The sequence below is a fragment of the Rana temporaria genome, chromosome 3 (genome assembly GCF_905171775.1).
Source record: "Rana temporaria chromosome 3, aRanTem1.1, whole genome shotgun sequence".
In the NCBI taxonomy this organism is placed as follows: domain Eukaryota; kingdom Metazoa; phylum Chordata; class Amphibia; order Anura; family Ranidae; genus Rana; species Rana temporaria.
Genome location: NC_053491.1, coordinates 80,610,147 through 80,622,329, shown reverse-complemented (window position 1 = coordinate 80,622,329; position 12,183 = coordinate 80,610,147). Strand labels below are relative to the sequence as shown.

At 40.4% G+C, this 12,183-nt stretch overlaps 1 protein-coding gene across 3 annotated transcripts in view; it reads left to right on the top strand.

Annotated features, from left to right (window-relative positions):
- APBA2 (amyloid beta precursor protein binding family A member 2) overlaps nt 1–12,183 on the top strand; it is a 570,259-nt gene that overhangs the window by 556,215 nt on the left and 1,861 nt on the right. For all 3 annotated transcript variants that reach the window (XM_040342812.1, XM_040342811.1, XM_040342810.1), the window contains one exon: nt 9,864–10,004. In XM_040342812.1, the coding sequence (XP_040198746.1) occupies nt 9,864–10,004 (141 nt within the window). The remainder of the gene's footprint in view (nt 1–9,863; nt 10,005–12,183) is intronic.

Sequence of the window (12,183 nt, the reverse complement as noted above, 5' to 3'; positions counted from 1 at the left end):
CTTGTACACACGTTAGGAATTTCCAATGAAAAATGTCAGACGGAATTTTTTCATCGGATATTCCGACCGTGTGTGTGCCCCATCTGATTTTTTTCCATTGGAAATTCAGACGGACTTAGAAAGAGAACATGTTCTCTTTTTTTCCGATGAAAAAAAATTCTATCGCAAATTCCGATCATCTGTATGGTACTCCGATGGAGAAAAAAACACGCATGGTCAGAATCAAGTCGACGCATGCTCGGAAGCATTGAACTTCGTTTTTCTCAGCTCGTCGTGGTGTTGTACGTCACCACGTTTTGGACGGTCTGAATTTGGTGTGACAGTGTGTATGCAAGACAGCTTGAACGGAATTCCGATCATGTGTATGGGGCATTAGGCCGACCATGGACGGTTCGCATCTCGCCCAGTTCAGCAGGAATTCACTGAGATTTGTACCGTGTGTGAGCAGGCTGAATGTACCAAGTTGATTGATTGATCAACTTGGGTACAACCAGCCTGCTTGATTCAGTTGCAATTATCGCCGCTATAGCCACTAGCAATAATCACTGTCATCTCCTGGCAGGGACCCATGGTTGCAGGAAAGAAATTAGTGCTATTTATGGCCTGCCTTAGCACATTGTATCTTTTTCTTCTTACTAGTGAAGTCTGTGTAAACCAAAAAAGGTCCACTAACAAAAAACAAAAACAAAAAAATTATAATAAAGATAAGAAACCTATATGATAAGTTAACCTTTAGCAACATGTTACATCCATATTCAGGATGTTACAAATAACATGTTACTACAGCAGCAGCTCTGCATCCCCACCCCTCATTGTGACAGTGGAAATGGGATCCTCTCCTCACATCCGCTGCCAACATTTGAAAACAACACTTTGGTGAGGGGGGGGGGAGGAGATTGCTAAACCAGAGAGAGGACTGGAGCAGGACACTGTGAAGTGACAGCAGGCTGCCTGTACTAATCCCAGCTCGCAACCTGCTCTGTCTGTTCCCCCCTCCCTCTTAGCATCATGAATGGACCAATCAGCAGGAAGGAGAGGAGCATCATGTAGTCTCCAGAGCAGTGGCATCTGGTGCTCCAGCCAGTAGGGGGAGGGGGGGGGGGCGGCAAACAAACCACCTGACCCAGAGATGGCCCTTCATAGTACACAAGACTTGTGTGGTATGTTGAATCCTTCTTCCCTGCTGCTGCGACCCCCTCACTCTCAGCAATTCTTTGCACTGATTAATCAAAGCTGTACACATTGAACAGCTGTCTGACTCAGTGTTTATTAAAGGAGAAGTCTGAGCTTTTTAGGCTGGGCTTCTCCTCTGGGTCACACAAGTGCAATTTGTTCTGTCACCCGTTTTCAGCAGAGAGTCTGAAGTCCGCTCTCCGCTGACGTCACCGCCATCAGTCAAGCCAGCGCGTCATCTCGACTTCCCAAGTCTGGATCCGCCAGCTGCCCTGATTGATGGCAGTCTCAGCAAGCCGCTGAGACAGCCACTCCCTTCCCCCCCCCACAGCTCAGCACTCCAATGAGCATGGAGAAGTAGAGCAGAAGCTATGCTGACTGACAGTTGGCATCGCTCTGCTCTGGGAGGAGTGAGAACCGAGCCATCAGCGGTGTTCGGTGGCTCGGTTCTCAGTGCAGAAACGCCGGGGGACAGATGTAACATCAGTCTGATGCTGCCTCCACTGAGGTAAGTATGACTAGCAAAAAAAACAGACTTCTCTTTTAACATTGTCCAGACTTGAAATAGAGAGATACAACGTAATATTGTATACTTTTCTATCTACTTTTTCATCCTTCTGCAGATCAAAATAATGAACTTGAATCTGCAGAGGATGTTAATTAAAGTAAACTGACAAGTAAAAAAGTTTTCTTTTAGATAAAATTTGTATTTTTTTAACCCCTTATTAATCCTTAAGCCCTGTACACACGGGCCAGAATCTCGTCAGGAAAAAAACTTTATTTTTCCTGACGAGATTCTTGGCAAGAACCTCTTTCAGCCCGAGTGTACAGACACTCCATTCAAAAGAACTGCAGTTCTTTTGAAAGGCAAGAACGAGGTGACGTCATCGCTTACGACGAGCACGCGCTCGTCACATTCAATGCCGTCGCCACCATCTTGCTGCACCCTACCTATGCCTAGGAAGCTACCACGCATGCGTCAAAGTCATTTCGAGCGTGCACAGGTTTCCACGGTGACAGGTAAGTATACACACTCACGAGTTTCTCGGCAGGAAAACACTGCCGAGAATCACGGCGGAAAGATTTAAGGCAGTTTTCTTGAAGAGAAACTTGAAAGCCTCGTACACACGCTCAGTTTACTCGGCAAGGAAGCTCTGCCAGCAGTTTTCTTGCTGGTTCTTGCCAAGTAAACCGAGCGTGTGTACGAGGTGTGTACTATGCTTTAGTTTAAGCAAAAATCCAAGAAGGAAATCCCTGTACTACGAACACACCTTGATATAGCCCACCAAGTGTACAAGTAACTATCACTATATCTTGTTCTTCATTTTATTATAATCCTTAGTTTATCCTAATCAGCCCTTAATAACTTCAACCATTATTTTCCCAATTTTTTTTTGTGTTCATTTCTCTTTATTAACCATTATAAAAAAAAATTGTGATCATTATTTTTTTCTGTGTCACATTTAAAAAAGTGAAAATATAAAACAAATATATATACGGTACATATTTTATTTGCAAATAGCTTTGCAATGCTTTGTACCAGAATCATAATTTTAGTGTAATTTTAAATGGGACAAATTACAGAATAAAATGTAAATTTTTTTACACAGTAACACTGATGTATTTTTAAACTAACACCGGTCAAAAAAGATAAAGTACATCATTTTGTTTTTTGTTTTTTTTTGTGTCTAATGCTGCGTACACATGATCGGAATCATTGAACTTTATTTTTCTTGGCTCGTTGTAGCGTTGTACATCACCGCGTTCTTGACAGTCAGAATTTTGTGTGACTGTGTGTATGCAACACAAGTTTGAGGCAAGATTCCGTGGGAAAAAAAATCCACGGTTTTGTTGACAGAATTTCCGATCGTGTGTACGCGGCATAAGGATTGCTAAAAAAAATTAAAAGAACTTGCAAAACTATACCACCTAGTTTGTGTAAACCTCCAAAAAAAACCTGCAAGAAAAGGGCATAATGAGCTATGGGCATAATGAGCTAATATGCATCGCATACTAGCTTATTATGAAATACTTACCTTACAACAATGCCCTGCAGCAGTGCTAGCACACCGCTGACACGGCCAACATCTTTCCCGAAGTTACTTTCGGGTTCGATTGGCTAGAGCCGCAAAGACGTCACTCCCATGCATGCGCACGGGTGCCGTCAGTCACAACACGGGCCCTGAAGAATTTGCACGAGCGGGCCACTTTCTTCAGTGCGCATGTGCCGACTACGTCGGTATCAGTGTATATAGTAATTATCTCCTAAATAGTGCAAGTTTAGGAGATAATTACAGTAACTACAGGTAAGCCTTACTATAGGCTTACCTGTAGGTACAATTAAAGAGGAAGACGTTACTTCCTCTTTAAAAATGTATTACTTCATTATTGTAAAGGAAAGCTTTGGTCACAGCATCCACTTTCACTTTATAACATTGTCATTAGACCATCTCCCTAGTTAGAACTAATTTCTCTACAAAAATTGGTTATTACCCATACCCGACCTCTACCAACACTATTCAGATCACAAAACATATATCTGATGATATTTAAGCCTTACCAGGGGTGTCAAACTCAATTTGATCGTGGGCCGTATCAGCATTATGATTCCCCTCAAAAGAGCCAGTTGTATCTGTAAGATTAGATGTCCAGCGCATCCCCTCCCCTTACATTAGATGTCAAGAGCCCCCCCACCATCAGAAGCTGACTCCCCCACTCTCCCTTACATCACAGTGCACCCCCTTTTCCTTATACTCCTGCTGGGAAGAAGCTGGATGCATTGCTTGAAAGCAGAAAGTAAGGGTCTGGAGTAGGACTAGAGGAGAGCTGGAGGAGAGGTGCGGGGGCCACATGAAATGGCCTGGAGGGCCAGATTTGGCCAGCGGGCCTTGTGTTTGACACCTGTGTAATATACTATTGTAGTTTTGATACATGTACATTTTATGGATCCATATCCAATGTTACATTGTTATTTTTTCTTAATTTGTTTTATGTTTACTATGTATTACTTGGAGCATGAGCTCCTAAGCATCTGTGCATGCTATATTCTTTGCTCTTACTTTCCAAATTTTAATAAAAATATCAAGAAGATATATATATATATATTAGAGAGATTTTGGTGTATGCATTTAATACACAATATTACATTTCCTTATATCTGCTGAAAAGAAACCTAAACCTTTGAATTAGCTTTTCATTCCATATAATCAAGCAAAATAAAGATATCGCTTGGCATGGAACAGAATTATAAAAATATTGCTGTAGGGGCAAATCTTTACAAAGAAACTAATTCTAGAAAAAAACATATTTTTTATATAAGCAAAGCAGCTCACAGCTAAGGTGAAACTTTTGTAATTCTTACTACATACTGTTTAATATTTATAAATTATAGCGCTAATCTGCATTAAATAAATGCACACGTAGATTAATGTGTATAGTTTATCTTTACATGAAACTAATCCCACAGGGAAGTAAAGAGTATAGGTTAAATAGCTTTAAATTGCTGTCTCTGTGTAAAAGATCCTGAAGGCTTATAAAGCCCCAAGATGTACAGTTTCAACATTATATTATTCCTAGCACCCCCATGAGAGCTTTATATGAGCACAGCAGTCCAGCATAGGAAGAACATTAATCAGAATAACACTGCATCTACCTACATATTTCAGCTAAATGGAAATGACCGGAAAGGTTTCAACACTTGCGGGGAAACTGGGAAATCTTTATACGAGCTTTCGCAATAGCAAGATTTGTTCTCTAAAGTATTGACCTAGACCATATCATGTTATTTTATTTCATTGGAGGTGACCAGGAGTTGCAGGCTACAAAAGTGACTTATATCTTATACTTAAAGTCGATATCTGGAGTATATGCAGTTTTAAACAGGCAAGATTTCATTCAAATGTTACCTTTAACCTGCCGGAGTCAGCAATTAAAAAATAATACTTTTGTTTTTTTCTTATGTAGCCACCCTGATAGGACGTGATGGCAAATCACCCTAATGAGAACACAGACAAGTAACATTTCTTAAAAACAAAACAAATTGATATCTAGTCTTAACATAAATATATCCATATTTGCAAATGGAATAACTATAACATTTTCTAAATTGTTTTCTCATTTTTTGAAACTGAGTTTGCAGATTAGCTGGTCTCCTATGGTCTATATCCAGAATAATTTGCTGTTGTCTCTGCCCGCCTTCTTTAAGATAAATTAGGTGTTGATGTGAATCGTGCCGTGTCTGAACACACCCCCACCACGATAGCTCTGACCTGCCGAGAAAGGGGCTCAGACACACACAGGTTTTCCTTTTTAATCCTTCTCTAAGTGTGTAGCTAGTAAAGGCATAGAGACCCCATGTGCAGTAAGTGTTTTACTTTTCTACAAAAGGATATTTTGTTTTTGACTGAATTTTGTAGTCATGGTGTGTTACTAATGTAGCTGCAAACAGAGTTTATTAATGTTCCTGTTTATTGAGTACAGTGATGCAAGGATCAGTAAAGACGTGCAAATCAAAATACCCCATATCAACCAATCAGAAATCACCTGTCAACTAACATGACAATAGTAATTAGAAATACGATTGGTTGGTATTGATTACTGCATTTTGTATATTCACGCTGCTCATCATAATGCTTTATTGAGTCAACTTAAAGCAGTTGTAAAGGAAAACATTTTTTCACCTTAATGCAATCTATGCATTAAAGCGGAGTTCCGGCCACAATTTCACTTTTTAAATATAAATACCCCTGTAATACACAAGCTTAATGTATTCTAGTAAAGTTAGTCTGTAAACTAAGGTCCGTTTTGTTAGGTTGTTACAGCATTTAGACACGTTATAAAATAGAAATTGACTGGGGCCATCTTAAGTGTGGGCATCATGAAGCCAGCCTGTATGACTTCCTGGATTTCAGCCTTGCAGATCTCGCACATGCTCAGTGCTGCACAAGCAGTGTCAGATCAGGTTTCAGCACCTGTGCTGTCCAAGTCACATGATTCTTTGAGACTGGGGAGTGCACAGACTCCTGGAAAGTTACTCCCACTACATTCCCAGGAGTCTGTGCGGTGTAGGTTAGGAAGCATTAAGCACCTAGGTGCAGGAAGTGGGAAGATTAACTATTCTGCCTAGCAACAACACTTTGAAGGCATCTAAAAAAAAAAAAAATTTTCATAAAGGACTAATGAATTTTTTTTAAAACTACTGATGTAATGTTATATTTATGGGTGGAACTCCACTTTAAGGTGAAAAAACATCTGATGTTGCCACCCCCCCTCGAGCCCCTGTTTTACTTACCTGACCCCTCGAAAGTCCTGCGCTCGGTCCCCAGATCCTCTTCGCCGCTCAGCCTGGCTGCTGATTGGCTAGAGCGGATGGATTGAGAGCAGCGCAGCCATTGGCTGGCGCTGCTGTCAATCACATCCAGTGACGCGGCGCGCCGAGGGGCGGGGCCGAGTGATACAGTGAGCGGCTATGGCCGCTCGCTGTATCACAGGAGCGCGCCCGCAAGGACTCACCACCATGCGAGCTCTCTCGCATCAATGCAGTGAGTTCTTGCGGGGAGGACCAGAGACAGCCACCGAGGGACCCCAGAAGACGTGGATCGGGGTCACTCTGTGCAAAACAAACTGCACAGTGGAGGTAAGTATAACATGTTTGTTATTTTACAGGAAAATTATTTTTTCCTTTATTAACCCTTTAAAGTGATTGTAAAGTCTTGTTTTTTTTCCCTATAAAAATAATAATCATGTTATACTTACCTGCTCCCTCCACAGTAAGCAGCTTCTTATGGGGGTACCCAAACTAAGTCACAGCTCCCTTTATCCATTCATACATGGAGCCCTGACCTGGCCCCACCCCCTCTCCCCTGATTGGCTAGCTGTCTTTGATTGACAGCAGTGGGAGCCAATGTCGCCACTGCTCTGTCTCAGCCAATCAGGGAGGAGAATCTTGAATGGCTGAGACACTCATGGACATCGCTGGACAGAGAGGGATCTCAGGTAAGTGTGAGGGGGGCTGATGCACACAGAAGGTTTTTTATCTTAATGCATAGAATGCAATGCAAATTACAATCCCTTTAAGTTAAAACAATAACTGCTGGTAGCAGTGGTAGTAATAATAAATTGCCCACTGTTATTGGACACAGCGGGAGCCAATCAGCAGGCCTGGCAGCCACCTGTGATTGTTCGTAGGAAAGGCAGAACGATGGTCTTCCTATGTAAGCAAGGCAAACTCCTTCTGTCACAGAGGAAGAGAGAGATTTGTGATTCCTTCTAATCAGAAGCACAGATGTCTCTCTTTCTCCAGTCAGTCCACCCCCCCCCCCCACAGAGTTAGAAAGCATTATCTAGGAGCACACTTAAACCTTTGATCGCCCCTGATGTTAACCCCTTCCTTGTCAGTGTCATTTATACAGTGACAGTGAGTTTTTTTTTAGCACTGATCACAGTATTGGTGTCAGTGGTCCCTAAAAAGTGTCACTTAGTGTCTGATTTGTATGCCGCAATGTTGCAGTCTTGCTAAAAATCGCTGATCGCTGCCATTACTAGTAAAAATAAAAATGCCATAAAAATATCCCATAGTTTGTAGATGTAATAACTTTTGTACAAACCAATCAATATACGCAATTTTTTTACCAAAAATATAGAGCAGAATACATATTGGCCTAAATTAATGAAGAAATTTGATTTTTTACATATTTCTATTGGATATGTTTTATAGCAGAAAGTAAAAAATATATATTTTTTAATAATTGTTGCTCTTTTTTTGTTTATAGCAAAAAAAATAAACTGCAGAGGGGATCCAATACCACCAACATAAAGCTCTATTTGTGGGTAAAAGGGACATCAATTTTGTTTGAGTAAAGCGTTGCACGATCGTGCAAAAAATGGCCTGGTAATTTAAGGGGTAAAACCTTCCAGGGCTGAAGTGGTTAATATCACTTTACTTGTTTTCTATACTCCAAATGATGCCTGTGCTAACCCTGGGCTGAGTGGTAAGAATGGATGACAATATGTTTTATAACAGGTTTTTTTGTCTTGTTTTTTTTTAATATGTATTTCCTTTATATAATAAAAAAAATAATAAAAAAAGAATAGCAGTGACAATTAAATACCAAGAAAAGAAAGCTCTATCTGCTCAAAATATTATATAAAACAAATTTGTTAGTCAAGCTATCACAGCACTGAAAAATTACCTAGTAATTGAAGGGTACACAGTATAGGGCAGTACTAAAATGGTTATTGCTCTGTCTGGGCACTGCTTCTTTTTTTTTTACAAACTTTTTTTATTGAAAACAATGTAAACATAATTGTATACAAGAACACACATATACCACAACAATGACATAGACATACAAGACAGTACAGTAAGATTGTAGTAAGGTGATATATATATATATATATATATATATATATATATATATATATATATATATATATATATATATATATATATATATATATATAAACTGAGTTGAACAATAGAACTGTCAAAGAAACTATGGGGCCAGATCAACATAGAAATAGATCGGCGCAGCGTATGTGAGATACGCTACGCCGCTGTAACTTACTTTTGGCTGCTTTGAATCCTCAAAGAATTCACGCCGTAAGTTACGGCGGCGTAGTGTATCTCTTGCGGCGGAATTCAAATCGGCGATTAAGGGGCGGGTTTCATTTAAATGAAGCGTGTCCCCGCGCCGAATGAACTGCGCATTTGCCGTCCCGAAATTTCATGGCGTGCATTGCGCTAAATGACATCACTAGGACGTAATTTTTTTAACTTAGACGGGACTTACGTACATTCCAATTCACGGACGACTTACGCAAAAAAAAGAAAAAATTCTAATTTTGACGCGGGAACGACAGCCATACTTAACATGGCAAATCTAACTATACGCCGCAAAAAAGCAGCTTTAACTATACGCCGGAAAAAGCAGACTAGAGACGACGTAAGAGAATGTGACGGCCGCGCGTATGTTCGTGGATCGTTGGAAATAGCTAATTTGCATACCCGACGCGGAAAACGACGTGAACGCCACCCAGCGGAAGCCGAAGTATTGCATCTTAGATCCGAAAGGCGTACGAGGACGTATACCTGTCGGATCTAACCCAGATGCCGTCGTATCTTGGTTTGAGGATTCAAACCAAAGATACGACGCAGGTAATTTAAAAGTGTGCCGGCGTATCAGTAGATACGCCGGCGTACTTGCTCTGAGGATCTGGCCCTATATCGTCAAATACATTTTGTGCAAATGGCAAACCAATCAAAAGTTAGAGGCACACTATAATATATGAATGGACAAAGAATGTGCAGCATATAAAGACTTTATGGCATCTCAAAAGAAAACAACATTAAAAACTAAAAGGAAAACTCAGTCCGCAAGAAAACAAAAATGGGTACTGCCTTTTAAACACAGGTGCTTTTTAAAATGCATTTTGTTCCAGTTTGTATCAATTTGTCCTGGCAAAAAAAAATAACTTAACTTATTGGTTGAACTAGATGGACTTGTGTCTTTTTTCAACATGACCAAATATGTAACTCTTCAAGTAAAATGCTTGACAGTATTTTTATGAATACCTGTTTAGGCTGAAATGTCAACATTGTAGAGCTTGTCAAAACTTCAAGGAGATTATGATTTAATATGATGGTTCAGTTTGCGAGTATATGTTGTCTAAAACTTTTGTGTCCTTTCCAGATCTGCAGCCTCATGAGGGGAGGGATTGCGGAGAGAGGTGGTGTACGAGTGGGACACCGCATCATTGAGATCAACGGGCAAAGTGTTGTGGCCACAGCTCATGAGAAGATTGTTCAGGCACTCTCCAACTCAGTAGGAGAGGTAAGAATTTGGGAACATGTCCTGGGTGTATGGGATGTGCTGATACAGCAGGCAAAGTCAAGGATGTTGACACTAAAAGATGATACACCATCCCGATAATGGAAGATGTTCAGCTGTAGCCAAGGTGTATTACAATGACAGCTCACTCCCACCCAAAGTCATGCCGTCAACATGTTTTACCCACAACAGGGCTTAATTATGGTAATATCTAATTATTTGGGTGGTGGATTACAGTGGAGCAAGGGTGGACTCGAAGGGAATCAAGAAGGCTACAGGTTGGTCTATGAGCAGTGAAAGGTGTTGGGTTTATCCAACTGAAAGATGATTATCACACCATAAACTGTATAGTTCTTTTATGTAGAAAGTTGAAGCTCACCCTTCAGAAATGAACAATGTCTTACTACTGATAAAATGATTGCTTGGTTACAACACATCATTTCTTTAAAATGGTCTAAAGCAAAATGTCCTATTAAAGGGTTTACAACCCAACTGCAAAAGGAAAAGTGTTAGAAACCGTGTCAGGCTGCTTTTTTACAGGGAGAGTTCTCTTCATTTACTATTATGAAAGGAAGTTATGGTAAATCCTATTAATAGAGACACAGACAAAAATTATTTTTTAGTAGAGTGGGGAAGGGTTATGCCTAGTACACTCGATCATTTTTCCCGTCGGGAAAACTGCCATGTTTTCCTTTGGCCGGGAAAACAGGAAGTGTGTATGTTCCTTAGCAGTTTTCCCGACAGGAGAACTGCTGTTTAAAAAATGAGAACATGTTCTGTTTTTTCCCGCCGCGAATCGCTGCGTTTTTCCCTGCAGTTTTCCTATGGAAAACACTGCGAGGGAGCATACACACGCACGGTTTTCCCGACCAAAGTTCTCCTGGCAGTTTTCCTGTCGAGAAAACCGGCTGTGTGTACAGGGGAAAAGGGACCGATCCCGGTTTTCCCCTCAGTTTTCCCCGCGGTCTTTTGACCATCGGGAAAACCGATCGTGTGTACTAGGCAACAGGCCGACAGTATTTTTATATCTGTGTGTGCTTTCCTATCCAGGAGACAACCAGTGAGAGAAATGCGCTCAAGCACTCTGATAGGATTTTTTACTATCCCTCACACTAGATACAGCTAAACAATTGACTAGAGTTAAGCTTTAGGTAAAGAAGGAGTGCTAAATGTGATATCATATTTGGCTCTTTTGCTGGTCTGCTGGGTTAAAGTTTCTTGCAGTGCAGGCATGTTTGTTTTGGACCCAGAAAAATCTTTATGAAATATCTAGGAAGTAAGACATTGCAAGACTCAGAAGTACACAGAAGTGGATTTAAAACAGGTGGAATGAGGATACTAGTGATCTTAACCCACTAACCTGTGATAAGTGGAATGTTTCCAATGAGAAAATTTGGTGCTGTCCTTGCTCTGGCTAAAAATGCTAGTTGCCCAACTGTTATGCTGACCCTTTGCATTAAGTAATTTTTGAGTGTAAAGTCAGTGAAATGGAGTCCTTACCTGAATACCGGGCTTCTCTGGATTAATAGTGACTTACGACCATTGATGCAAGAAAGTCAGCAGAACAACCAGTTGACTAACATTTGATGAACGTGGTAACAATGGCAGCCATATTTCTCCTAGGAAAGTTTTACTTTAAAGCCTATAGATGGTTACTGCACTTGCTGTTTTGGAAAAGCATTTGTATAACCTTCAATTAATGTTATAATAGATACAGTCTATGGTTGAAGTAAATGGTGCTCCTATAAAAATGTCTCTTTTTTTTTTCTTTTGCTAAACATATACTCCTTGAATAGAAACCCAATACATCCTATTTACACAGTAGGGATCCTGCCGCTTGACTTGTGTCCATAACACAGTGAGGAATTTCCATCAGAGCAGCAGATACAGGAACAAGCTGTCCTGTGCAATGAATTGAAATGTTCTGTCCTATGAATATTTCCTTTCATGTGAGGATCACTTTGGGTAGATATGAAAACATTAAATGTAAAAGTCAGTTCTCTCAGTCCTAATATTATGTGTTCTGTCGCATGGTGAGGCCCAGGGCTTTGAACATTTTATTTTAGATGTTTCATTGATGAGATAAATTGATATTCAAAAGCAGAGTAGAAGAAAGGATTAAAACGTGTCCAAAATCCATTTATTTCCTGTCTGGCCTTTATGTGCATTTTTGGTTTGTATG